The 25,004-nt window shown below is 41.1% G+C and overlaps 1 protein-coding gene across 3 annotated transcripts; it reads right to left on the reverse strand.

Moving 5' to 3' along the window:
- Nucleotides 1–1,667: 1,667 nt before the first annotated feature.
- Nucleotides 1,668–24,894, reverse strand: NFE2L2 (NFE2 like bZIP transcription factor 2). 3 transcript variants are annotated; one of them, XM_040070317.2, is made up of 5 exons: nt 24,833–24,894; nt 6,578–6,847; nt 6,335–6,430; nt 5,809–5,988; nt 1,668–3,921 (listed from the first exon to the last, which is right to left on the reverse strand). In XM_040070317.2, exons 1-5 carry the CDS (start codon nt 24,854–24,856, stop codon nt 2,722–2,724), a joined length of 1,770 nt encoding a protein of 589 aa, XP_039926251.1. In that variant the 5' UTR covers nt 24,857–24,894; the 3' UTR covers nt 1,668–2,721. The 3 variants fall into 3 exon arrangements, with proteins under 3 accessions (XP_039926251.1, XP_039926253.1, XP_039926252.1); XM_040070319.1 differs by lacking the exon at nt 24,833–24,894 and adding an exon at nt 24,502–24,606; XM_040070318.2 differs by lacking the exon at nt 24,833–24,894 and adding an exon at nt 17,591–17,669.
- Between the last annotated feature and the right edge of the window lie 110 nt (nt 24,895–25,004).

Consider the following 25,004-nt stretch of genomic DNA (forward strand, 5'->3'; position numbering starts at 1 on the left):
GCTCCTGCTGCTGCAGTATCTGATTTAGGACAGCCAGGCACCAGCTGAATTATCTAGAGCTAGCAAAATCCATTAAATCGAGCCTCGAGGTTTTCAACCATTGTTGCTGACCATTTGCTGCAAGCAGAGGAGTGTTTCTGCATTCAGTGTGTCAAGGACAGGGCAGGGACAAGGCCTGGCACACAGCTAACAAGGAAGGTCAGTATCACTAAGGTAAGCAGCCTCAAGGTGCAAGCTGGATCACCTAAATCTGCGTTTCCCAGTGTCTTCTGCAAAAGCACAGATGTAACGGGCATGGTTCCTAGCACTCACGAGATGCTGGAAACCTGAGCCGAATTTTTTTCATGACTCCACTGTATTTGCAGCGTCAAACATGACATTTTGCAGGCCACAACCTCGCTTGAAAGTTTGCAGCAAGTAACTGAGAAGCCTCATGAAATCTTTTTCTCTTGCGGTAGGCAGGGCTGGAACATCTATTCCCAGGTTTAAGTACCAAAGAAGTCCTTCTGGTCCTGGCACTTGGCAGTACCCCTGCCTCTTGAAGAGGATGCAATCAATAAGATCATGCATCCTGGTGTTGCACTGCCCTGGAACACATCTTCCTTTGTAGTGAAGCTGTTACTGCTCTGCTTTTCCTCCCCCGGCTCTGCCAAGGTTACATTGCAGTGGAGCAGGGAGAGAGTGTGGGTGAGGGCACCAGGTGCCAGGGACGCCTCTGCTATTCAGAACCCAGGAATGAGTTCACAGGAAGATGGAGACAAGGTAACAAAGGTTGTGCATAACAAAAACAAGTTGATTGTGAAGTTACAGTGCCTGATGCTACTGTGGCCAGATGAACAGTAAAAGAATCTGCAATTCAGAGCATCTGGGAAAAACCAAAACTGGTACCCAGGTTACTATAGGCTCCAGACTACGTGCTGTTCAGGTGAGATGGCTTGCAGTCACTGGAGAGTTGTATGAAAGCAGCAAGCAGCACAGAACAGTTGGAAATGGGAGTCCTTGCACAGCATCCAACAATACTTTCCCTGCTTCCTAAATCCACAGGGTTTGGGGTTTTTTTTTTTAAGGACATTCAAAAGGTTCATAAAAAGTGATATGATGTGGAATTGGGATGATATTAAATTGCTCTTTTAGCTTTCATAGCCAGCTGAGATGCTTTCTGATGGACTTGCAACTCCAGCACAGTTTAAAAGTTTGGGAATAAAAATATCAAGACTGAATTCAGCAGCAGCCTGTATAATTTTACGCAACGTTACTCTGACTTCGTGAATAATGAGCTGGATTCCTAATCTGATATTCCTCTTTAAACCCCTTTTCCTACTTTACTAAATCATCTTTGTGGGTCCTAGTCTACCCTTCTCAGCATCTCCCTTTTCCTTATTTTAGAAATATGTACCATAAAGTGTTGCAAAGCAACCTTTTTTATATATACTTAAATGACATTATGCATAATATTGCAATAGATACATTCCTAAAATTATATGGACCATCACTGGCAAGAAAAAAAATCACTTCAGATCAAGCATGCCTTTTAGAACTTTCCCAGGGATGAAGATAGTTTTTAACATTCAGATCAGCATGTCTTACAAATGATGCACTTTCTGTATTGAAAAAATCCAAAACGATCAAGTGCAATGAGTTCCTCTGAGTAGTAAACAAAACAATGCTATTTATTTGCCCATTTTTTATTCTTTTATAAATCATAATTTAAACTCCACAAAGCTTTTCAATTCACTGAGCAGAGATTCCAAACAGCAGGTGGCTGGTTGCTAGGATGCCATTTTCCATAAGCACCCGAGTAACAGCAGGAACACGTGATGCTCGTTGATTGAAGTCAGAGGCACAGTAGTGTATTTCTGGGGGATCTGCTCAAAAGCCTACGGAAATTTTAGCTGGGAAAAAGCATAATGCTGACAATGCTTTAACAGATTTTATATGCCTTTGGAGAAAAGATCTCATGAATTTACATAGTGTTCAAGGAGGAAAACAAAAATGTGAGCTGAGCATAGACTTGAAACTTTGCGTTACATGGTCTTTCCAAAGGTTATTAAACTGAAGCTGAAATGAAGCATTAGTAATGCTGACACTGCTGTGTGATTGATTATTATGACACAAGAAGACAGCCTTGGAAAACTAGCAAGGATTTCTCTTGTTTAGGGAAATAAATGTGTATGAAGTAGAGTTAAAAAAGTTTATTGAGCTGATAAGGCATAATCAAATACCGAGTGTCAACTTTTATACTAAATTAATATATTAAATAGATAGCAAGTATAAATGTAAGAAAGATGGGGAACACTATTGCATATTCATAAAAAAATCAGAAGCCATCCTGGTTGTCTTGCAAGAAATTATATTTAGAAGGCTAAAGTCATTTATATATATATCTCAAATAAATCTATGAATATAACAATAGATAGGAACAGTATATAAATATGGCATATTTAAATATTTACATATATATGGAAACTAGTCAAAGTGGTGCTATAAGAAGGAAATGTCTGTTATAAAGTCAGATTAAAAATTTTGTATATGCCCATCTGCATTATGTGATTAATTTTCAACTTGCAACTCCCATAAACTAGTTAACAACTTTAAAATTATCATTGCATAGACTTACTTGACAAACATTACTTAATTCTGCATTCCACCTCACAGTAAAAACTATCCTGATCATGATACAAAAATAGTAACTCAGAGAACAGGAGCCAGCTGTACTGCCCTTCAGAGTTTAGTCCCTGACTTCCTGCTCTTAGGAACAAGAAAGATATTGCCATCTCTAGTTTGCTGCAGTGAATATTCACTAGGAGAGTACGGCTTTCTGTCTTCATCATGCAGCATGCTGAAGACCTCGAGGTACAAGGTGGTGAACTGCTTTTTCATTTGATGAAGGCTCCTGTCGTGCTCTTCTTTCTCCTTAAGCAATTTCTCTTTCTCATCTTTTAGGTTACTCAAATCATGCTCCAGTTCTACTATATTTTCCAGTTTTCTTTTACGGCAATTTTGAGCAGCCACTTTGTTCTTGCCTCTCCTGCGTATATCTCGAATAAGCGTGAGCTGGGCTTCGTTGAACTGCTCCTTAGACATCATTTCACTGAAGTCCGCAACAGGGAGATTGATGATTTTTTCAACAGGAAAAGGGATCTGCAGAGCTCTGGCTCTTTGCTCATCTCTTGTGAGATGAGCTTCAAGGCGGCCTGGAGGTTTATCTTTTGTGAAGGGAGCTTTGGGATCAGGAGGGGGTTCTTCCTTTGGTGTGGTTGTACACGACAAACTTGGTGTTTGAGTGCTTGGCCCTAAGGAAGAAAACACTCCATCCTGGAGGTGCAAAGGGTACACGCCAGCACTGCTCTGCAGCATACTTCCAGGAGCACTATCCATGTCTTCCATTTCAGAATCGCTGCAACCCAGAGTCTTATCTGCATAGGCAGATGATTCCACAGAGTGTTCCGGCGACGCTACGCTGGAACTTGCATTCAGTGAAATACCAGAGTCAGAATCGTTACATTCTGCTCTGGTCCCTGAGTGGTTGCCATTAAAAGCTTTACACAGTGCAAAGTCAGAAAGATCAATAGGTTCACTTAGCATCTCTGCCAGGGATTGACTGATAGTGTTCGTTGCTGCTGCATCACCGTTCACCTTTGTATCAATAAACGTGGTGTAGAAATCCTCACAGAAATCAGGGGTTGAAGGGGATGTGTCATTTAAAGAGTTCACACTCAGCTGGCTGGTGTCTTCTGGTGGCAGAATGCCCGAGAAGGGGCCCTCCATACCATCCAGGAAATCTGGACTGCAGTTAACGCCTTTTTTCAGCATGGGTAATGAGCTGCAGTAATTGTAGCTGTCGTGCATCTCTGCTGGCTTGGTTTCAGGGCTCGTGATTGTGCTCACCTCAGCCAGGTTATCATTTTCGATGTTCAGGCACTAGATGGGGAATGCAAGGGGGAATGCAATCAACCTCCAATTGATAAAACCCTTTTTTACAACCCAAAAGCATTAAATAGCAATCAACATGGACATAAAGGGGTTTTTTAACACTGGTGTCTAGATGACTACAGCACCCTTGTGCTATGAAGAGGCAATCGAGGAAGATGACAGATACCAAAGCAAGAGCACAACACAACTTGTTCCAGACAAAACTGTTCAGAGTAAGAGAGCAGAGCCTCTCAGGCTCAGAGCAAGATGCTGGAGACACCCATTCCAATGTGTTACAGAAACTGCATGGAGCCCTCCTGTTCTAGTAATTGCTAGTGGGACCCTGGAGCTGCCGGGTCTGAACTTCTCACAAGCACCACTGGCACGAGTACAGAAATGTAAAATTCCTGAATGAGACTTAATGAGCACGTACACCAAACAATTACTTTCCAGCACTATTACTTTCATGTCACGGTTCCTCAAAACCAAGATTCTTCTAGGATTTGCTGAATGAAGGAGCTGTTCAGCACAGAGCAATGTGGTGAACTTCTTGCTGAAGGAAGAAGAGTGCTAACATGGAGCCTGGCAAACACACATTAGTTCAGCTGGCTAACACCAGTGTGAGCATCAGACTTTTCCACCGACGGGCTTTCACTGGTTACAAGAACAACTTCCCAATGGGGTGGCAGTTGCCTAACTGAAGCTGAAATAAACAGGCCTGCTCTCCCCCAGGAATTACTGAACTAGAGGTTGTTCATGACTTAAGCCAAGATTTTCGATGTGAGAACTCTATTTTTCTATTTCTCTAAACATAATTTATAAAAGGCGGTGCCCTCATTTTAATTATCTTTTTTTTTTCCCCCAGAAAATGATTCAATTACTATTCAGAATTACTGCAATAGATTATTTTGGTTTGGTTTCTTAATGTGTTTTCACCATCACTGCTGCCTCTTCACAGCCAATTGCCCTTGTAACTTATGTGGGGCCTTTAAGCCTAACACAGTAATCAGGTTAGAAAACTAGAAGAATATAAAAAATAAAAAGATGAAGGAAAAAGGGAGAGTGGCAGAAAAAATTCAGCTCCTGCAAATTTTCACTTTAGTTTTTTGAAATATGATTCAGATTTATGGGCACTCCACCAAGCAATCATCTCTTGTGTTAATAGCATAAAGTAGAGCTTCAGCATGCTGGAAAGCATGATGACATTCTACAGTAATATATTTGAGAATAAATTAATTCAATTTTATGGGAAAATATAAGGAAAATAGAAATATAAACATAGGATAAAAATCCCTACATATTCTCTAGCATTATTAGCAAAGTGGTTTTTTGAAATATCCAGTTCAAGTACATTACACAAGTTTTCTTACTGAATATATATAAACAGCACACCTGACTCTTTTGTGTACCGAAATATATACTCTCAGTTTTAAAAGACCTTTTCCTTAGATAAAAGTTGAATGCAAAAGTAGTCATATTCGCACAGACACTGCCAAAAAGCCCCCCATCATTTACAGTAACACTTGTGAAAACAATTCCAGTTGTAAATCCATGACTCAGAAGTGTCCATTTTTGAGCAGCTGAATTTTAACGATGATCACGCTGCATCAAGTTGCCCGCAGAGGCAAACAGTGACTTGCTAAATATTAGGAAGTTCTGAGAAGTGTTTCATTAAGGCTTATCCATAAACAACTCATTTCATTCTTTCTACATGTTTTTCAAGATATTCTTTTGGAAAAAAAAAATTAAAGCTTATATTGAGTAATAAGCACCCTGCAGGTGTAGAAACCAGGTCATAATCACCATCTGTTTAGATGCTATTGCACTGCCTTCTCCAAAATACTGTAGTCCTCCAAGAATATCATGCTTTGTTTTTCAGGTGCTTATCATACTAACCTGTAACTCTGGGAGGGACAGTAATTCTTCCCAAACTTGCTCTATGTTCTGCATATTCTCTGCATCGGTGGGTTGTACTAGATCAGGGGATTCCGGTGGCTGACTTTGATCAGAGGAAAAAAAGGCTGGGTTGCTATTGACCTGAGCAGGAACCAGTGACTGAAATACAGCTGAAGAAGCCTGAAGGGTTTAAACAAAATATTAAAAAGCCAAACAAAACAACTATAACTAAAAAACCCGCTCATAAAACCAGATGTACATTTTCCAAAGCAAAAATCTGGTTTTTGGAGTTCTACCGTTTCTGCAGAACAAGTAAGTGTATCTTAAGGAAAGCAGTTTTTTTAATATAACGGAATAATATAAAAATAGGCTCAAGCATACCCACTGCTTTATGCCAGCTGAAGCCAGCTTGAGGAGAAAACTCAGATCACAAATTAGTCTTATGCTGAAGTCAAATCTTATTCAGAGAAGACATGAGACTGACCCCGTGGAAGACCACCATGAAATCACTGAATTGGGCATTTACCTCATGCTCATCTATAAATGGGAATGCTTCTGCCAAGAGCTGCATGCAGTCATCAAAGGACAAGGCCTCTGCTTCTGGCTTTGAAGGCTCTGTGGTCTAAATAGGAAAGTTATGAGGAAAGGTTACCACATCTTTGAGTAACGGAAGATCTTCCACTACAGCAACACATGCAAATTCTTTTTAGGCAGCCACTAGTATGATGCTTTCCTGTGAATGGAAAAGGTGTTAAACACTGGAGTTTACCTGGGAGAAAACAACAGGTGGCTCAGTATTTTCTGACTGAATGCACTGAGCTGGCTGCACAGGAACAAATTCACCTGTCTCTTCGTCTAACTCCAGCTGAGCCAGCAAGGCTTCCTCCTGCTCTTTTTGGAGCTGCTCTTGTCTTTCCTTTTCAAGCTTCTTCTGTTTCTCAAGTTCATACTCCTTCTGCCGCTGACTAGAATCAAAAACTTCACGTCTTGCCCCAAGGTCTATATCTTGCCTCCAAAGGATATCGATCAAGTTCATATCCTGCAACAGAAATGCTTGTTTTAAGCAAGTTCCTCCCCAGCAGAACTGGTTTAGAACAACAGCAAAGCTTTTAATCTCTGTGTCAAATGGTTTACTCATGTAACAACTTATGAAGTTTCTTCTCTTAATCTTACAAAATTACCAAAATAAAACATGGCTCTATATGACCTTTCTGAAGTGTGTGATCTGATGGTTTGGTTTCTGTGGCCCACACACGTGATCACAGAAACCAAGAATTTATTACAACTGGTAAGGAAATACAGGAACTAGCCAGAGGATAAATACATTCTTCTTTTTCAACTTGTCTCATAGAAAACATGAAGATATGGGATGAATTTATCACAAAGAAAGTCGTTTTTAGAAGAAAAGACAGAAATTGAGAAGTTTGACCATGTAAATTTTTTTCATATGTTTTTGTAAAACCGCAAAAGCTGACTAAAAACGTGATGGAGGCTTCCTGAAGTAACTATAATAGCCATACTGCAAAATGTCTTCTGGAATATTAACGTTCCATTCCATTAACCTCAAAGATCAGCAGAACAGAGCTTCAGAGCTGGAAGAGAATCTGCCTTCAAAGACACCAAGTGACATAACAACACTAGCACTAAAGTCAACTATTAGGACTATTAGTGAAAAATCATAATTTAAAGCTTAGTCTGTTACTGTTCTGAAAGTGGCTGGTTTGGAGCAGCTGTGTATAAACAGTGGTTGCAGGGCCTTAAATACTGGTAATGAGTTGGCCCCTGGCTCATCAAGAGTCCAAATGGAATTCTGCTATTTAGGAAAAGGGAATTGCTTAATACTATTTGCTTTGGCTACAATTACTTTTAATTTATTGCATCAGGATTTTCTATCGGGGGGGGGGGGATGGCAAGGGGGTTAGTAGATTCTTTTGTTTTAGTTTTTTACTGTTCAAATAGGCAATATTTTTAGGGCTGAAGTCTAGAGTATTTTCTTCTATGAAGAAAACCTAACACACAAAATTTATCAATTTGTATGCCTACTGATACAGAATTGTAATACTTGTTAGCCATATTTCTCAGATGGGTAAATACCAACCATTTAGCTGGTGCCTGGAAGTTTTTGATTTTACATCATGTTTCATTATGCTTAAAATTCCCCTTTAGGGCAGCATGTGAAAATAATGTTCAGTGTTGGGCATCCTCATCAGATAAGCACACTACAAGTAATACACCAAACACTGCAATTTCATTTAAACAGAACCTTCACAATTCACTCTGCAGCTCTACACCCAAGATACAATTTTTTGCCATTGTATCAAATTAAAACATCCCCTTGCCTCTGAAGGTTATTTTCAAATAGAGAAGAAAAGTAACCTGAATGCCAGCTCATGCTGCATTCAAAATGATCAGAGCTATAGCAAAAAGCTTTAGCCAAGTCCTCATCTAAACAAACCAATTCAGTGTCCTCATTCCATGTGGCATGAACAACTTCTACTACTAACAACAAAAGAAGTATTTTTACTAAAATTGGGTAGTTACATAAAATGTCTTTGTGTAACACAATGCAGGCACTCCCGAATCTAAAACATATTTAATATACCTTGCTGGGAGAGACCAAACTCAGCTTTTAATGGCCAGCAATGAAGAAGCTGAAATTATTACAGTGGCTGCCCAAGACAATGTTTGGTCTTTCCAGATTGGCAGGGTAAAACGAACTAATTAAGTTCTGCAGTAATTGGAGATACTGCAGTATGGTACAGCTTCATTAAGGGCCAGTAGTTTACCAGCTGCTCAGTGTCTCCTTCTGCAGCAGATCCAAAAGAGTTTCCTAGTCTCTGAGCATTTGCAATATGTTCTGGATAAAACTGCAGGATCTGGATTTTAGGGCTCACTTCTGAATTATTCATTTACAAAGCACCATTAAAAATGTGACTCAAAAGATTTTTTTTGTTTGTTTGTTTGTGCATGTGTGTGTATAATACACAAAAATATCAGAACTGGTGCTCAGTTTCAGGTTAAATCATGAAAACCAAATTTTTTTCTTTCTGTAGCTACAGAAGGCGTAACACATTTTCCTTAAGGAAAAAAAAAAAATCCATGTAGCCTTAGTACAAAAAGTTAAGATCCACCTATTACATCTTTCAGCCATTCTAATGGCAATATTCATTATCAAAGTAAGTAGCTTTGGGTGCTGCCTCCTTTGTGGGATGAGATGTCTCCAAAAACACCAGCTGACCAAAGAAAATGCTGTGGCTGTACACCACGGTGTCTTTGTGTGTGCAGCAGTCAGTTCAGGACTCTGGTTTGAATGAAGATGCTTGCATACTTATCAAGATTGTCAGGATCTTGAATTGTTGTTTGACAAATATGACAGCACTGATTGGCTCCTGTCACCAATTTTCAAGGGACCACATTTAGGTCAGGGTCTTATCTCTAGCAAAGAGTTGAGCTATGCCAAACTGTCATGCTCTACCCTGGAGAGCAATGCCTGTCAGGAGCACTTTAAATTTTTATTTACTTGTGCTAGTGACACTTAAAACCAAAAGGATGGGTTGTTTTGTTTTTGTTGCCGCCATGGAACTGGAAATGAGACCTCCTATTTTCAGTTCGCAAAGTTGTACATAAATACAGCAACATTAGTCTTAACTTTGAATAACAATTCAGCTAATTACTCTTAACATAAATGGGCAACATGGAGGAAGTGTTCTTCTGGTCAATAAGCAGATACGTAGTATCTAACAGCACACTGATTTAAATATTAACCTACCACTTAACACTTATCTATAATTTCAGCCAATGCTTGTACTTCCTTTTTCAACAAAAAAAAAAAGTATTCTGGTCATTAGTCCAAAGCCTCAGGTCAAAGTTAAGGGAGGCAACATTGACCAGTGATTCACTAAGGAATGAATCACAACCACAAGCACGAGGTAATGGCAAAGAACTCTTAAAAAAACCCTTGCAGTCTAAAGCAAACATTTTGCAATTTTCTTCCTTTAACCTCCCCTCGGTCTTCCTCTTTATTTCCCTGCCTTGTCGAACACCAGCACACACATACACAGAGGTACCCACACAGGCAGGCGTTCTACTTCAGGTTCATCACTGAAACAATTTTCCCCTTCTACTGTGAAAGTATGCCAGAAGTAACTGTGCACTCGATGCCTGGAGTGTTAAAACTAAAGCTATTAAAAGGTGCTCCCCTCTCCTGTGCAAGAACGACCCGCTGGTTTCTGGATGCCTCAACACGATGTGCTGGTCTCTGAAAGAGTCATTTGGAGGGACAAGTGAGCACAGACTGGCATCTAAACTGGAACACGTGCACCGAGAGTCCTGTGAAAGACTCATCTGACCCAGAGCTGGCTGCTGCTCTTCAGAGCCAGGCTGACCACTTCCCTGAATATCAGACACATCTACTGCAAAGGCACAGCCTCATGTGACAGCCTCCACAAGCGCCCACTTGTTCTTTCCTCCGTTGTGCAACTCCTTGGATTGCATCAGAGGAAACGAAGGGTTTGGCAGAGCCAAGAGGCCGCGCAGGAAGAGCCCGGCCTGTGCCCAGGAGGGATTGCAGCCGCGGTGCCTCCCCCTAGCCTGGAGCTCAGCTCTTCTCCTCTGAACGCCAACGCCTAGGCCAAGGGCAAATACATGATGGGACTCAACTTGCGTATTACCGTAGTCCAACGTTTTTAGCTTTGGAGAAAATAGTATGGGTTTAAGACTTTTCCCAAGCAGACAAATAGTAATTTGATTTTAGTCTGATTTTGTTTGTAATTTTGAAGACAGAGAGACAACTTCTCTCAACAGAAGACATGTTTGCTTTCCCATGATCCCTGTAAGCAGGAGGTGCCTTGTACCGATGGTTTGATTTTTCTGTTCATTTAGTGATATGCTCTTCCAACCACATTGATAGCTTCGTTTGGACATATAAAGGCACTTTTAATAAGATAAACATAAATGTTAAACAATTCACATTAAGCCACCATCTGGCCACCAATGGAAATTTTCATGTTTTAGATTTACATATCAGCATTTGCCATCTGGGCAGAGTCTGTTATACATTTTATGAGAAAATCTCTGACTATGTTGTTAAGTTTGACAATTAACTCTTATTGCTCCTAAGCAAACACTTGCAGAAGGGTAAACCAAGAGACCCCATTTTCACGTTACTTTCATAGCCTGACTTCCATGCTTTAAACAAAATGCTAATCTTTTGTTTTATCCCTGTCTGGTTTATCTGACTGGGTTTGGTGTTGTTTGGAATATAAGCCATTCACAGGTAGCCTTGCTAGAATGGAAATGTCCAGCAGCCCAAGTGTCAGCAGAGAAACAATCTTAGCACCTTTAACTCATTGTAAGCCATCCCCTGGATACGGAGCACATTGTGAGGTTTGTGCATTTACTTCTAAAGTCATGCCTTTTGCACCATAAATTGAGATAACACGAGCAGAGTCTCGCCAGACAAGGATTTGTTTTCCTTTCCCATGTTCTTCTAGCACCTAACCCCACAAAGACAGATGATTTCACACGCCAGCATTAGTCAATAGAAGAGCAACAGAATCAATGGCTATTGCATCCAGCAGGGAGCTCAGACCAGCACCGCACCAGGAGCAGGAAAGCATTCCTACAGCTGACTCACAGAAAGAGAGAGGGCAAAGTATCCCTCAATTCTTATATGTTTTCCAGAAAGTGAAGGGAATGAAGAAAAAAGCACCTTACATTTCTGCTTTAATAAAAAAACCCAAACATATTGGAAGTGAGACAGGCTCAAGGACCTGAGACACTTCAAGGCATGAATGAAAAGGAGGCCATCAAGTAATAAGGCAAGTACAAGAGGAGCTGGAAGCACCTTACCACTTAAGAAAAGCTCAGTGGAAGCAACAGCTGAAGGTTTTTACCTCATTATCCTCTGGAGGAACTGATTTTGTTCAAGTAGTTTTTAAGAATTATTTATAAATAATTTACGGCTTTCAGATGATCTCTGGCATCTCTGTAACTACTATTTGGTTTTCTAAAACTTTTTCAAGGTAAGTTACTTAATTACAGCTTACAATTACAGCACAAAATTCTGGACATACAAGCCTTATGCTTAAGAGAATGCACAGAAAGTAGATAAAAGTTAGCCCAACAACCTAACTTTTTAAAAACAATTGAGAAGAATGGGGAAAAGGGAATGACAGAAGTTATTTACACTGGTGGGCAGGGGGGTACAACAGCAATTTAAGACGCCTGAATTCAGCATTTGGAAGTGTGACAGAACAGACAGCTGTCAAACAAAGCCACGTGACAGCAACCTGTGATTTGTGAATACACAAGGTCAAATCCCCAACTGCCCTGCAGAGGAGTCTGCAGTCCCATATTTTTCACCAAGACCTTTTAAGAAACGTAGAAGGCAACGAAGTGCTTGCATGGATGCAAGGGGATCTTTCATACCTGAGCCACCTAACACTGGTGTGACTGTACTCACGCTAAACCAGTATGTTTTGACACTACACCAGCCTGCTTCTCTTTCTTTATGCCCATTTGCTCTTCCTGGTCCTAAAGTCCTTGGATGCTTGAGCCCTAGCATTCTTAAAGCCCTAGCAGGCTAGCTTACCTAGGAAAAGACTCAAAAAGGGTTGAAAAGCCCTTTAAAAGCTTTAAAGAAGTGATATTGCTAGAGAATTTTCACTCCCTGTCTGTATAAATAAACCTGCTAAATGCTGTCCATGCTGAACATGCATCTTGGGACATTATTCTACCCCAACAGAGCCAGACAAGATCAGTTCCTGAAATGTTAAGTCTATGTATACATATTTCTACTTTCTCCTAACACACATCTCATATTTCAGACTGCACCTCCCACTGTATTACAGCAAGCTCTCTTAATAAATGTCAAGTTGTCAAGATCTACACTTATAAATTAGATTAGTTGAAAAATTCCTTGGCTGGATTGTCCAGCATTCTTAAGAAAGCTTCACTACAAGCCTTGTCTAAAAGCATTACTCTGACAAAGACTGGGAGAGGTTCTGCCTGGCTGGAAGTACAGTTCTGGATACTACTCTCGCATTCTCCCAACCCTCACTCCAGAAACAACTCCTCTGAGAGGTGGATAATTTATGTATTTTACCTGAAATGTCATCTTCCAGGAATAGTATCAACAAAGGTTAAGTCTGTAAGTTATGTACAGCTCTCAACATGATGGTTTCCTTGAACACATCCCATGGCAAGCAAGCTTTCCAGACTGCCAGGGAAAAAATATACCTCGTATATACCTCATAAAAAACACACCCTGCATAGTGAAAAGACAAGTTTCTTTAAGCCTGAAGAACATAAAATAAACAAGAATGTAACTGCAATAAAAAATAGCTGTTGAAGGATGTTTATGGTCATTAATGCACTAACTTTATTTCAATTCCAAAACCTGCAAAATCCTAATGCTAACAGTAAAGCACAACCAAAGCAGGTAAAGAAAAACACCTTCAACAGAAACACAGAGAAGAAGAAGGAAAGGAAGGACACAGAACAGTTCACTTCTTCACACTGGCAAGTCTTCTCTTTTTCTGCAAAATCAATCAATCCCCACCTCGCTGACACTCCTTAAAACACTGCACATGTGCAAGCACCGCTCAGCACTCCCCGCCTGGGGCACAGCAGCAGGAGCTACACTCTCCTCTCTGGCTCAATCTCATCATCAACAGTCAGAAACACATATCTATGTCCTTTTCCCACCACATCTGGTCTGCTTTGAGGTGACCATTTATGGTACAACAGATCAGGGGATTCTTGCTCAGTGCTGTGGATCTCTCTGCAGAAGACTGTTTCATGATCTCAGACACTCCAGAAGCAGCTGTGGTTTTCTAAATTGTTTAATCAATACATATTTTAGATAATAGGTTTAAAATAGTAGGAGTTTAATACAGAGTGTTGGTTTCCAGGGGCTGAGTGGGGTCTGGACTGATCCTGCCTCAACATATTCTTTATATATATATATATATATATATAAAAATCCCAAATCCACTGTCTCATTTGCATGACTTACAGAAAGCAGAATCTTCAGTTTGACATTGGTACATACTTTCTTTGTCCAGTACCTGATTATTCCAAAGTCATCCTCTAGTACCAAGGACCAGATCGACCATACATTGTATCTACTCCAAATTCCCTTATCTCTGCTTGGTCATAAGGAAAAGACAGAGTAAGGTCAAACATGGTGAACTGATGACAATGATTTTTTTCTTGAATAAACTGAATTATGCCTATATTTACAAGTGTTACCATGGCTACTCAGAACAAGCTAAAAATGGCCATGGTTGTGATCCCACTTCTTCAAACTTAGTCCTAAAACTCTTGACATCCCAGAGTGCTTTCAGAAGCATCTGTATCCAAAGCAATGAGGCATACATGTTTTCAAAGCTTGGCTGTTTTAGTTAAATGGGTTCTGTTTTTCCCTTTTCAGTCTTAATTATATCATGTTAGTCCAATTTTCACTTTTCCACAGCATATTTGGCTAGGAGCGTTGCAGTCCCTTACACTCTAATTCTGAATCCCTCTTTCAGCTTAACAGAGTTATTTACTTGCTATTTCTTTATCTTGCATCAGCAGCATTACAAAAGTAAGTCAATAAGCACAAAAAGTTAATATGTATTCAAGTTACAATCTATTACACAAGTTGCAAAATGAACTTGGGAGGCTGGCAAAAATACAGGATTGTTTTCTAAGAGTGGGTTAGTCTGTCTATTTGTTTTTGCTTGATACTTCAACAAAATTTTTCTGTGCTGACCCAACAAGTAAAGTGAGCGATTCAGCTGCGGCTGACTTTCTAGCTGTTGTCTAATCACCATGTACTACACCATATAACCCCATTTTGACAGGTATTCAAACAGCAGCCATCTCTGATAGACCAGCTCTTCCTGAAATGAAATACGGCTTTAATGGCTTTATTTGTATTTGGGGTTTTTTTCTTCCCAAGTTAAAACAGCATCATAATGAAACGGGCATTCATTGACTTCTATAATTTATACAACAACAAAAGAACCCCTATATGTAAGCAAATAATATAAGAAAAATACTGCTGATCTTTTAACCACAGGAACACAAAAGCCTTTGCGTCCCACTTTATTTTCTATATTGAACTTACAGTATTTGAAAAACAATTACCTGTTAAATTATTATCTTCAAGCTATTCTGCTGTACCCAGCCCAACATGTACTCTGCAGACATTGCCACAGGACACTCACTAGTTTATACTCAAGAGGATTTGTTTATAACAAGGGCTCAGTCATCTGGGAAACATGATCCAGTCAAATTATAGCACATTCTTTTGTCCAATCAAACAAATCAGGAAGCAAAATGAACATAGGAACAGAGGAAAAAAAAAAAAACCTAAAAAACTGCCAATAACATTAGGTTGTATAAATCTTGGGGTATACCCTATTAGGCACTATTTCAATTTCACACCTTCTGGAAAAGCATCTTTCGAACCAAACATGAAAACTGCTTTTGTTGGAGGGTCCATATATTCATTCTCGAGGATTATATCCTTCTTGTACTTCATGTTTTCACCACATTGGCATGTTAGTTTAAAATGCCCATTTCCAGCTGTCGTTTCGCTGACGGCTGCGCAGGTTCCAGGGACAGCACCAGCTGGGTCATTACGGCTGCAGCACGGCCCGGATGCGGACACTGCACGCTCCAACGCTACCGCAGGCACGTCTCAGCAACTTCCACCGCACTCAGCTCACAAGCAACTTACTTTGCCTTTGTTCTCTGTGCACTGAGCTACACTGGCAAGCAACTGGAATGCCTGGGTGAATTTGAGAGCAAGGAGGCTCACCCAGTGTCCTGCCAGAATATTCCCAGAAGACCTCTTTCAGAAACACAGGCAGCTGCTGCGGCTGCATTGTGGAAACTCCATACGATCACCTCATCAGCCAGGAGCGCTATCTTAAGACTAAAAGCCTAAGAATAAGGTTATAGTGCAGGGAACAGTGTTTGCTCCAGATGTGCCCACATCTGGCAGAGTGCATAGGTACACAGTTCCCACTGCAGACCGCGGGGCAGAGGTGTTCAACACCTTTGTGAGTCAGTCCTGCAATTAATGTGCCCTTTTCACATCCATAACCCATACAGACAGTGCTGGGAATCAGTCAGGGCACAGTTCTCACTGAACAAGGAGGGACAGGGGGGTTTTTTTAGTTCAACCTCTAATACACTTAAAATTTAGTTTCTGCAAGGGGAAAAGAAACCGAACCCAGAAAAGAGGCCAAAAATACATTGCTATTCAACCGCTCACCACTGGGCAGTACAGAGTCATAATAGATTTGAGAAAGGGATACCCAGAGGGGCAGGTTTTAGCTGTGCTGGCAATCTTTCCAAAAGAGTAATTCGTGGTTAAATGGCACTGTGAACTTAATTTGACACTGTGAACAGCCTTCATTAGTGACATACTTCAGTCAATAATAATACCATTCAACTGTGCACTGTTGACCAAGAACACTCTACCTAACTTTACACAAAACACCATAGAAATCATTATTTAATTTGCATGAAAGGAGTTTGTGCAGCTTTCCCCTTTTCTCTAGCCACACCAAGACACATGAGTTACCCTTCCATAGAATGAAGCAAGGATAGATTTACTCATTTTCTCAAGCACTTGTAATCCACATATTTATCTGCAAAAAGCAAGCCTCTAGAAATCATCACCCCCCACAAAGGCTTCAGGAATCTCTCTTATATGAAGTTCCTGCAAAGTTAAACAACAAATCAGAAAGCTCAATAAGGGCCGACAAGTCAGGCATCTACATGTCAATCATGTAGACGATTGAAAAAACTATATGTTTATCATTTCTGTCCACAATGACAGCTCTTGCTTAAAGAAGATAAACCCACTGAGGAAGTCAATAATAACTGGGTAGAAAACTAAAGTTTTGTCTGTGTGGTGCATTCCAGCCCTCACTTTTCAATTTATAAATTCTGAAAGCAAAAGGATCTAGCTCATCTTCCAAGGCATAAACCAGAGCACGTAAATGGTTTTATACCTCTTGCCAAAGTAATCCTCATTTTCTTCAAAAGAACAACAAAACTGCAAAACTCAACCGTCAGTCACTGTCCTTTCATCCAAATCAAGAGCCTCCACTGCCCACCACTTTCCTTGGGGCTTCTTCCACATCTGTCCCCTTGGAGTACACAGTAGACTCACATCCCATTTTATCAAAAACTCTCATCCCAAGCTTCATTTTGAATCTAAAATAATTCTATGGGTCTGACCTTAGTGACAGTGTTTCAGAATAATCTGATGCACTCCATTGAGAGTTTTATTATTGAAACAGCTTCCATTCTTCAGTTTGCGAACAAAAAGAAACTTTGAGAGATGAAAGATGTCTAGAGATGTACGCACTAGCTGAGCAAACATTCCCAAGAGCGGTCAGCGCAGACCAGACTCCTGAAGTGGTCAATGATAAAGGATTATAAATCAAGAAAACATTCCATGGCACTACAACATTTCACTGAGTCACAACAATTCATACTAGTTGAAGAATCAACCTGATAACATTCTAGTTCAAACACTAAAACCAGAATAGAAAGCACAGCATCAGAAGTCACAGTGCTGTAATTCTCTGTTACAACCTGTTATAGCTGTGACACAGCTATAAGCCACATTAATATGATGTGCATTTCCATAGCCAAATAATTAAATTTAAAAAATTTGGAAGACCAGCTGTCAGAAATCACACTTAGATTCAAATATAAGCTCTGGTTTTCATATTATGCTATTTTACTAGCACCATTTTTGTTACTGACTTACTTTGATTTTCATCCTTTGGCATCTTAAATCCTACTTGTTTCAAAAGTTTACTCAGGTTTGTTTGATTTATTTTGCAAATATCAGTGGGACAATCCAGAAATTCCTCAGCTGACACAGATCTGCTCAAGACCCTACGGCAGAAACAAAGCCAAGTGTGAATATAATTCTGTGCTATAAAACAGAAAACATGTCCATGCATCTCATGTCAAGTAATTCACAGCAGGTTGCACCAGGGTCTACTGTACACTTGTACCAAGGATCCTCCATGACATTATCTGCACTGCTGTAGACATATCAGTGACTCCTCCTGTGATAGTGGTGAAGTCAAGCATTAGTGTCACAAACTGGGGTGGAATACCCCCACTGACAGGTCTTGGATGACCTCTGCTGCTACAGGCTCCACATTCTCCTTCCAGCCGTGAAGCATCTGAAAATCCCACCCTGCTGAGCTGCACCAGCCTTCAGAGCCACCCACTCATCCCTGCCATCCTCTCTTGTCCATTGTTGTGCTACCCAGCTGATTGTGGAACACGTCATCTGGTCACATAACTGCACGCAATCCAACTGGAAATACCGATTTAGAACAAAATTCAGCCTCCTTACCCAACAGCACGTAACTCAAGCTAACAGCTCCTGAAGGCAGAAGGAAGAAATGATGAAGTGCCCCTGCCCAGGTGGCCACTGCAGAGCACACATTCAAACTGGCCCTCTTACACGGGAGCAGGCAGCATTCCGAGTGGCACACCCGCACCAAACACGTGCTGGCTGGGAATTCTGAATGGGGGGATCTCCCAATGGGGGGCCCAAGCAGGAGCACAGGAATTTTTCCACTCTAATTACAGCAATAAGTAGGAAGACACTCATTTTACCACAAGGCTTCAAACAAACAAAACCCCCCATGATCTTTTTATCATTTTATATTTTACAGCAAAATGCTGGTGATGACCTGAGCAGGAAGCAAATCAAAGTCATAGCAACCTTTCACGTAGCTCAGCTGTTGAAAAGTCACTGCTTTAACATTTTGTAGGTATTAATTTTCAAACACAGCAAATAGACACACCCTTAATCATAAAACAAACCTCCTCTTACAGGCACACTATCAACCAAGCTCCTTCTGAGTCAATTTCCCAAGTATGCAAACTTTGTTTTGCAAGCTGTCTCCAGGAGTGGAATTTTCGTTATACTTACAAGAGACAGCACGTAAAATCAATACAGCAAACAGCAATAAAACTTTGAAACTGCAAGGCAGAAGTGGGGCATGGAGGAAAAAGTTCATATCTTTACATTTCATAGCAATACAGAAGATACTTCCTTAAAAGGTTTTAAAGAGATGGTTTCAAACTGATCTTACATAACTTTGTTGCTGCAACTTCAATCTTAAAGGAACTTTCTTTCCCTTTCTCTTCTCTTTTTTAATTAGATTGCTAACAATAACACTGCAGAAGTTAGGCTAAAAGTCTAACTGCAAGACGTGTACAAGATTGAATGGTTTCAACTCCCTGCAACTACTGCAATAGCATCCACAACTAAGACACACCTTTTGAAATGGTGTAGTTTACATTTAAAGATAGAAAATATTAATAGCCATTTACAGTACCTTCCAAATAACTCTGCTAAACAAATGCTGGTTTATATTCCTTCTTCCCAGTAAAAAAATGACAGCTAATCAGGCCAAAATCAGAAATCTGAACTGACATAATTAAAAAAACCTTCAACTGTATCTGTTAGTGCATAAATTGCAGCCATGTAAGTAGTATTTCTAAGCTATACCCATTCTACTAGAGCTGTGCCAATTAGTACTTGTGCTAAGGTTTAATAATATACTACTGAGCAGCAGTTATACTCTGCTGGCAGGACAGTGCTAACTTAACTTTAGGTTATTAACCCTCTAATTATCTCCTAATAGCTTTCCAAGATCCCCAGAACAACATGTCAAAACATCTAAGTATTTCAGGTGAATTTTAAAGTGAATATTAACATATAAATTAAGAGACAAATACAAAGCCAATGTATTGAAATGACATTGAAAAATCAATGTGTCACTTAAAGAAACAGAAAATTCACCAAGAATTCAAACTGGCAAAAGACTATAACAGAAGATCCTTCATAAGATAAAGACAAATGCCCCTCTCCAAAGCAGTCCAATGATTAAACACTTTTATCTGTACTAGATGTTGTTACAGACTGCTTGGTTACCCAAATTAATATCTAATTTAAATGTATGGTGCCAAATTAATACTTAATTTAAATGTATGGTTCTGAGAGACTTTGCCTCCATTTGAAATGGCCACTGTTGGCACACACATGTCAAAGGAAAACGAAACTAATATTAAAACAAGATAATATAATTTCCTTATTTTAAAGAACAGTAAAGAAAAAATAAGAAGTATGCAACTAAAAATCACGGAAACAGAAAAATAGGTGTCGCTCTGATTGCTTCACTACTGTGCTGCACAGAGCAGTATCACTGCTCTTTTACTTTGGAAAAACTTAAGTGCTATAAGATAATTAAATTCTTGCTACTGCCAATTAATATGTGACGGTCACTAGCCTTGCTTTTCCCGTACAGAAAGCAGTTACTGGGTAGGAAAGCTAAAAGTACACAATGCCTATCTTTAATTGAATGCATTTGCCAGTATCTGCTCCAGATAAGCCTTCCACGGTTTTCAGCAGTTTTATCCACCACAAACAGCACTGCCGCCTTCAGTTGTTACCGCTGGTTTAATTGTTTACCCTAATGAAACAAATATGCCATAAAAGAATTGCAGTTGAGCAACCCTGAGCGGCATTGCGGTTCACTGTATAGCAGTCATCCTTGGATAACACAAATGCCAAGCCATGACTCCCAGCTCCTCCTCCACGACTTCTCATTGGTCGTACTGAAAGACTTGCAGAGGTAGCAAATGAAGTGTTTTCAAAACCAATTAAATCAGTTTATTGCTGAAAATGGACTGAGCCGACCAACGTGTCATATTCTTTCCCCTTCACCTAAAGCGGCATTCTGCGGCACAAAGTCGAACTTTGGTATAATATACTGGATCAGAAAACTGAACAGACTTCAAACCCTTTCAAGTTTTCTAGGAATGTGCTACATTAAAATAATAGGTTACTTAGGCTTGGAATGAGATGGAGGCCAAAGCAAACTTTAACCAGGTGATTAACCTAGAGACTTTGCAGGACGTCTTGCTGGCTGCAACTCAATCAGCAGGGGATTAATATTTAATTCATGCCAATGGGTTACTGCCTGAACTTGTACTGCACTGGCCTCAGCCAAGATAATCATTGGAAATACATTGCACTTGCACAAATTGGCCTAAATTTAGTGAGCGGTTTAGTAATTTTAAAGCTAATCTTTATAATAGCAAAGAGAAAAAAAGGAAAGAAGCAGAGCTCAAGATACAAAACTCAAACTAATTTCTTCTTCACAATGAGACATGTACCCAGTGTTACAGGTATGGGTATGCATGGCATCATTTACTGCCATCTTCATCTGGACTTCCTGTATTTCTCTTTCTCCCTCAAGTTCACCCTTTTCTGAGCCTGCAATTGACTATTTTCATTCTCCTTATAAAGTCTACTGCATTCCAAAAACTTTCAGTGACAAACTCCAACAGCTTTTTGAGTTTTCTTAGTTCTACCGAAGGAACAAATACAACAAAATTTTATAACTACCTATGAGAAACTCTAGTAAGGAATAGTACGAACTGATTTTATAAATACTTCACTTGAGTCCTTGCACTTCTATTGTTCCTCAACATCTCCTCACAAAGCCCAGCATAGTCCACAAAGGTATCTGACATTTTTTTAACAAAATAAGTATATTCAAGATGCTATTGCTACATTCATTTCAGTCAGGAACACGGAAGCAGCAGTACCTATCATATAGGTATTTTTCTGCTCTGCAGATTTAGGAGATAGAGAAAGCAAAAGAAATCAAAACAGTATTCAGGTGCAACAATAGGTACAATAATAATTTTCAAGCATTTCCTTGTCTTTCAAGGCTATACATAACCTGCGGCATTTCTTGTTCAGGATGAGTATTATAACAGCTCTATTTTTTCAATTAGAAAAAGAAAAAAGTAAGAGACAGAAAGCCAAAATTTATTCTTGCCCATGAATATTAGAGGGGAGTGAACACAAACCTTCCTAACCACCCACACAGTCCTATAAAAACATCTCAACTTCTTTAAAGCACACAAGAATATCCAGCTGCCTTCTGCTTACAATTAATGTTCTTTTTTATTCCAGTTTTGTCTCTTTCAAACATTTCCCAATAAACTTTCAAAGCCAATCTCTTCTCCTACTTTTGCTAAAAAATAATTCCTTCAAGTCAGGTAGGTTTTCTGAGACAATGAACTTGCACTTCCCAGTTTCCAATACAACTTTAAGTTCTTGGCACATTTTAAAGACCTGCTACAGAACAGGATTCATATGATGGATATTTACTACACTAATAACAATATCCAATTAGCTGTTCTCCTGAATGGATTGATAAGATCAGCTCCCGCTAGGCTACATTCATTTCAGCCAAACATGCTATGCTGCATTATATCTAACACTGGCTTAACTGAAAGATATTCTTTTGTGAGTTTTTAAGGAACGAAAGCTCTACCAATACAGCTCAATATCGAGGCGAGCACAGAACTATTGGGAATGTCAAAATAAATGAATTTTTACTTAAGGAAGTGCTTATGATACTCTCTCATCTACTTCCTCCAAACTTGTCCTCCATTTTAGTAGATGACAATACATTCAGAAATATGGGCATTTCTGAATTTTATCCACACAGATACATTAATAGATATATCTACAAATATATTGGTCAGATATTCCTATTCAATAGGGTTATTACATCTCATTATCAAGAAACTAGAAAAACAACAACCCAAAAAGCAAAGACATGCTGCCAGCCCTGAGTGTTTGACTTTCCCCCAGAATCTACCCTCATGTGGAAATGAGATGCTCTTAGACAATAAAAATAAAACCAATCGATGATTTAATGCAGCAGGTCAAGAAAAAGTATATGTAATTCCTCATTAAAGCCCTCTATACAGAAGAGATCACATCACACTAATGAGCTGGAGACTCTTCAGGACAGCTCTCTAGGTAGAAAACCCCCAACAGATACACCTGCATGCACTCTCAATTACTTGTCTGCTTGGTTTTGCCAGTTGTTACAATTATTCTTACTTCCAGTCTAGTGCAACCTACAGCTTCATTATTTGCGTTGGAAAGGGAATTCTTTTTGTGAGGCTCAAAATTTAGTAACTAAGTGGCTTGTTGAGCTTTTTTCCAAGATTACAGTAAACTGTTTCAATACCTTCACATTTATTGAAGAGAAAAGCTACTAAGTCCTGCCTTCTCAAGTGTGATTTGAAACATCCAGACCACTTGTTCCACTGCAATCTTTTTTCTTGGAAGGTTTGAGGTCCATGTCAGCAACATTCCATTTCACCTCTGTGCACAGAGGTGCATCCTCTTTCCAGGCAGAAAGGTACAACAAGGGAATACTTTTTACAAGAATATTGCAGGCAACAGCTCTACTAACTCCCCCAGAAGTACATAGCTGAAAGTGGAGGTTTTACATTCTGGTTAAGGAGCTTGATCAATTGCTACACATTCACCTTTACTGCTATGACTATTGCTACCAGGCACATAGACAGTAAGAACACCCTTCCCATCTGCTGGCTTGCAAAATCTGAGGGGCTAAATGCAGACTGTGTTTGCCCCTTGCTCATTTTGAGTAAGCATCTTCTGGTACAGGGTATGTGAAATTTCCATTTAATGAAAACATTTAGGACTATATGTCAAAGATGATGATAAGTCACTATCTAAAAAACACACTGCCTTTTCAGGCTAGGTCTGCAAGAGAAGAAAGCAGCAGCTGCTGTGCTCAGATAGGAAAAATGCAACAGGTGGCTTAGTACAGAGGGTCTGACAAAGCAGGCAAAGGAGCAACAAAAGCAAGGTTTCTGGAAGAGAAGTCACAGTGGATTAGGGAAGAAGCTACGAGATCATATAAGCAGGAATTGGTCGGTTAAGAGTACCTCAGGAGTGAGACCAAAAGTGCCTGGATAATCCAGGCAAAACCAAATTCACAGGGTGCTTATGTAGCACAGGCCATGACAGTGATTTCTGTTGCAGTATTTGCCAACAAACTGAGGAGGCAAGGGGGAGGTCACGGCTATGCCACCCAGGGCTAGAAAAACCGATGGGCAAAGCAGCGTTATGAGCAGCCCAAGACTAGAAAGGAACTATTCAATGAACAGGAAAAGGTACATCCAATGCTGCTGAAGTGATAGTACCTGTAGGAAGTACCCACTTATATATCCTAAAGCATGGACAAGGTCAGAAGAAACTCTACTGCATAGCGTATATTATACCAACACACACTAGAAGAGCATCAGAACAGTTGAGTCTTAATTTGCAGTATGAAAAGAATGAAAGCGGCTCCAGAACAAGTTTTAAGTATTACTTCCTTAAACCTAGCATTTTGTTGACAAGGACACATTTCTATTCAAAGGCCCAAGAAAAGCACAATTATATAAACTTATAATAGAGTTCAATTATGTTTTCAGTTATTCACGCAGCTCCTGTGCAACTAATTTACAACGCAGCAGTACTGAACTTCCCCAGGCTTCGAGAGAAGAGGCTCCGCAGCACACGAGTACAAACCACCACCACCACCTCCGAGCCTCCGGGACACTCGCCCTGGCAGAGGCCACTCCGGCCGCGGCCGCTCTGCGCCCAAAGCGCCGCCGGGGCTTTCCAGCGGGCGGAGGTGCCGGGCCCGGGCTCCGCGGGCTGCGTGTGCGAGGCTGATCCGGACCCGAAGGCGAACCCGGAGCCGGCCCGGGACAGCGCGTGGAGCGGGCCCGGGCTGCAGCGGCGGGAAGCGGCGGTAAACTCACCCGAGTGCGAAGCGGGAGCGCTCGGGCCCGCCGGGGGCAGCGACTCGAGGCTGCGCCCGGCTCGGGCGGCCCCTCCGGCACCTCCCCAGCCGCTCCCTCGGGGGCGGCTCCGGCCCCTCGCCCTGCCCGCGCTCCCCGGGCTGCGGGCGGCGGCCGCGGGCGGCCCTCGCTGACCCCGGCCCGGCCCCCGCGGGCGGCGCGGCCCCGCCCCTACCGTGACTCAGCACGTTCCGGGGGGCGGGCCGGCGCCACGTGCTCCGCGGGCTCGTGACGGGCGCCCCGCCCCCGGCGCGCACGGCCGGGCCCGCCGGGCCCGCGGCGCCGCTCTCACCTGCGCGCCGGGGGCCGCTTCCATCTCCGTGGCGCGGGGCCGGGCTCAGCGAGGGCCGGCGCGGCGAGGCGGCGGCCGGCCCGGCACCGCCCGCCGCTTCTCTCGGCGCTGTTTGGGGACGGGGCCGCGCCGGGACGGCGGCCGCCCCCGCGCTCCGCCCCGGCCCGGCCGC

This window comes from Hirundo rustica, chromosome 7 (assembly GCF_015227805.2).
Source record: "Hirundo rustica isolate bHirRus1 chromosome 7, bHirRus1.pri.v3, whole genome shotgun sequence".
NCBI classification, from domain to species: Eukaryota; Metazoa; Chordata; class Aves; order Passeriformes; family Hirundinidae; genus Hirundo; species Hirundo rustica.

Excerpts from the sequence above, each read along its gene's own strand:
- NFE2L2 (XM_040070317.2), bottom strand. The coding sequence starts at position 24,856 with ATGGAAGCGGCCCCCGGCGCGCAG. Across the intron at positions 6,848-24,832 it reads AAGCGGCCCCCGGCGCGCAG|GATATGAACTTGATCGATAT; the intron begins GTGAGAGCGGCG and ends TTTCTGTTGCAG. Across the intron at positions 6,431-6,577 it reads CACCTGTTGTTTTCTCCCAG|ACCACAGAGCCTTCAAAGCC; the intron begins GTAAACTCCAGT and ends TTTCCTATTTAG.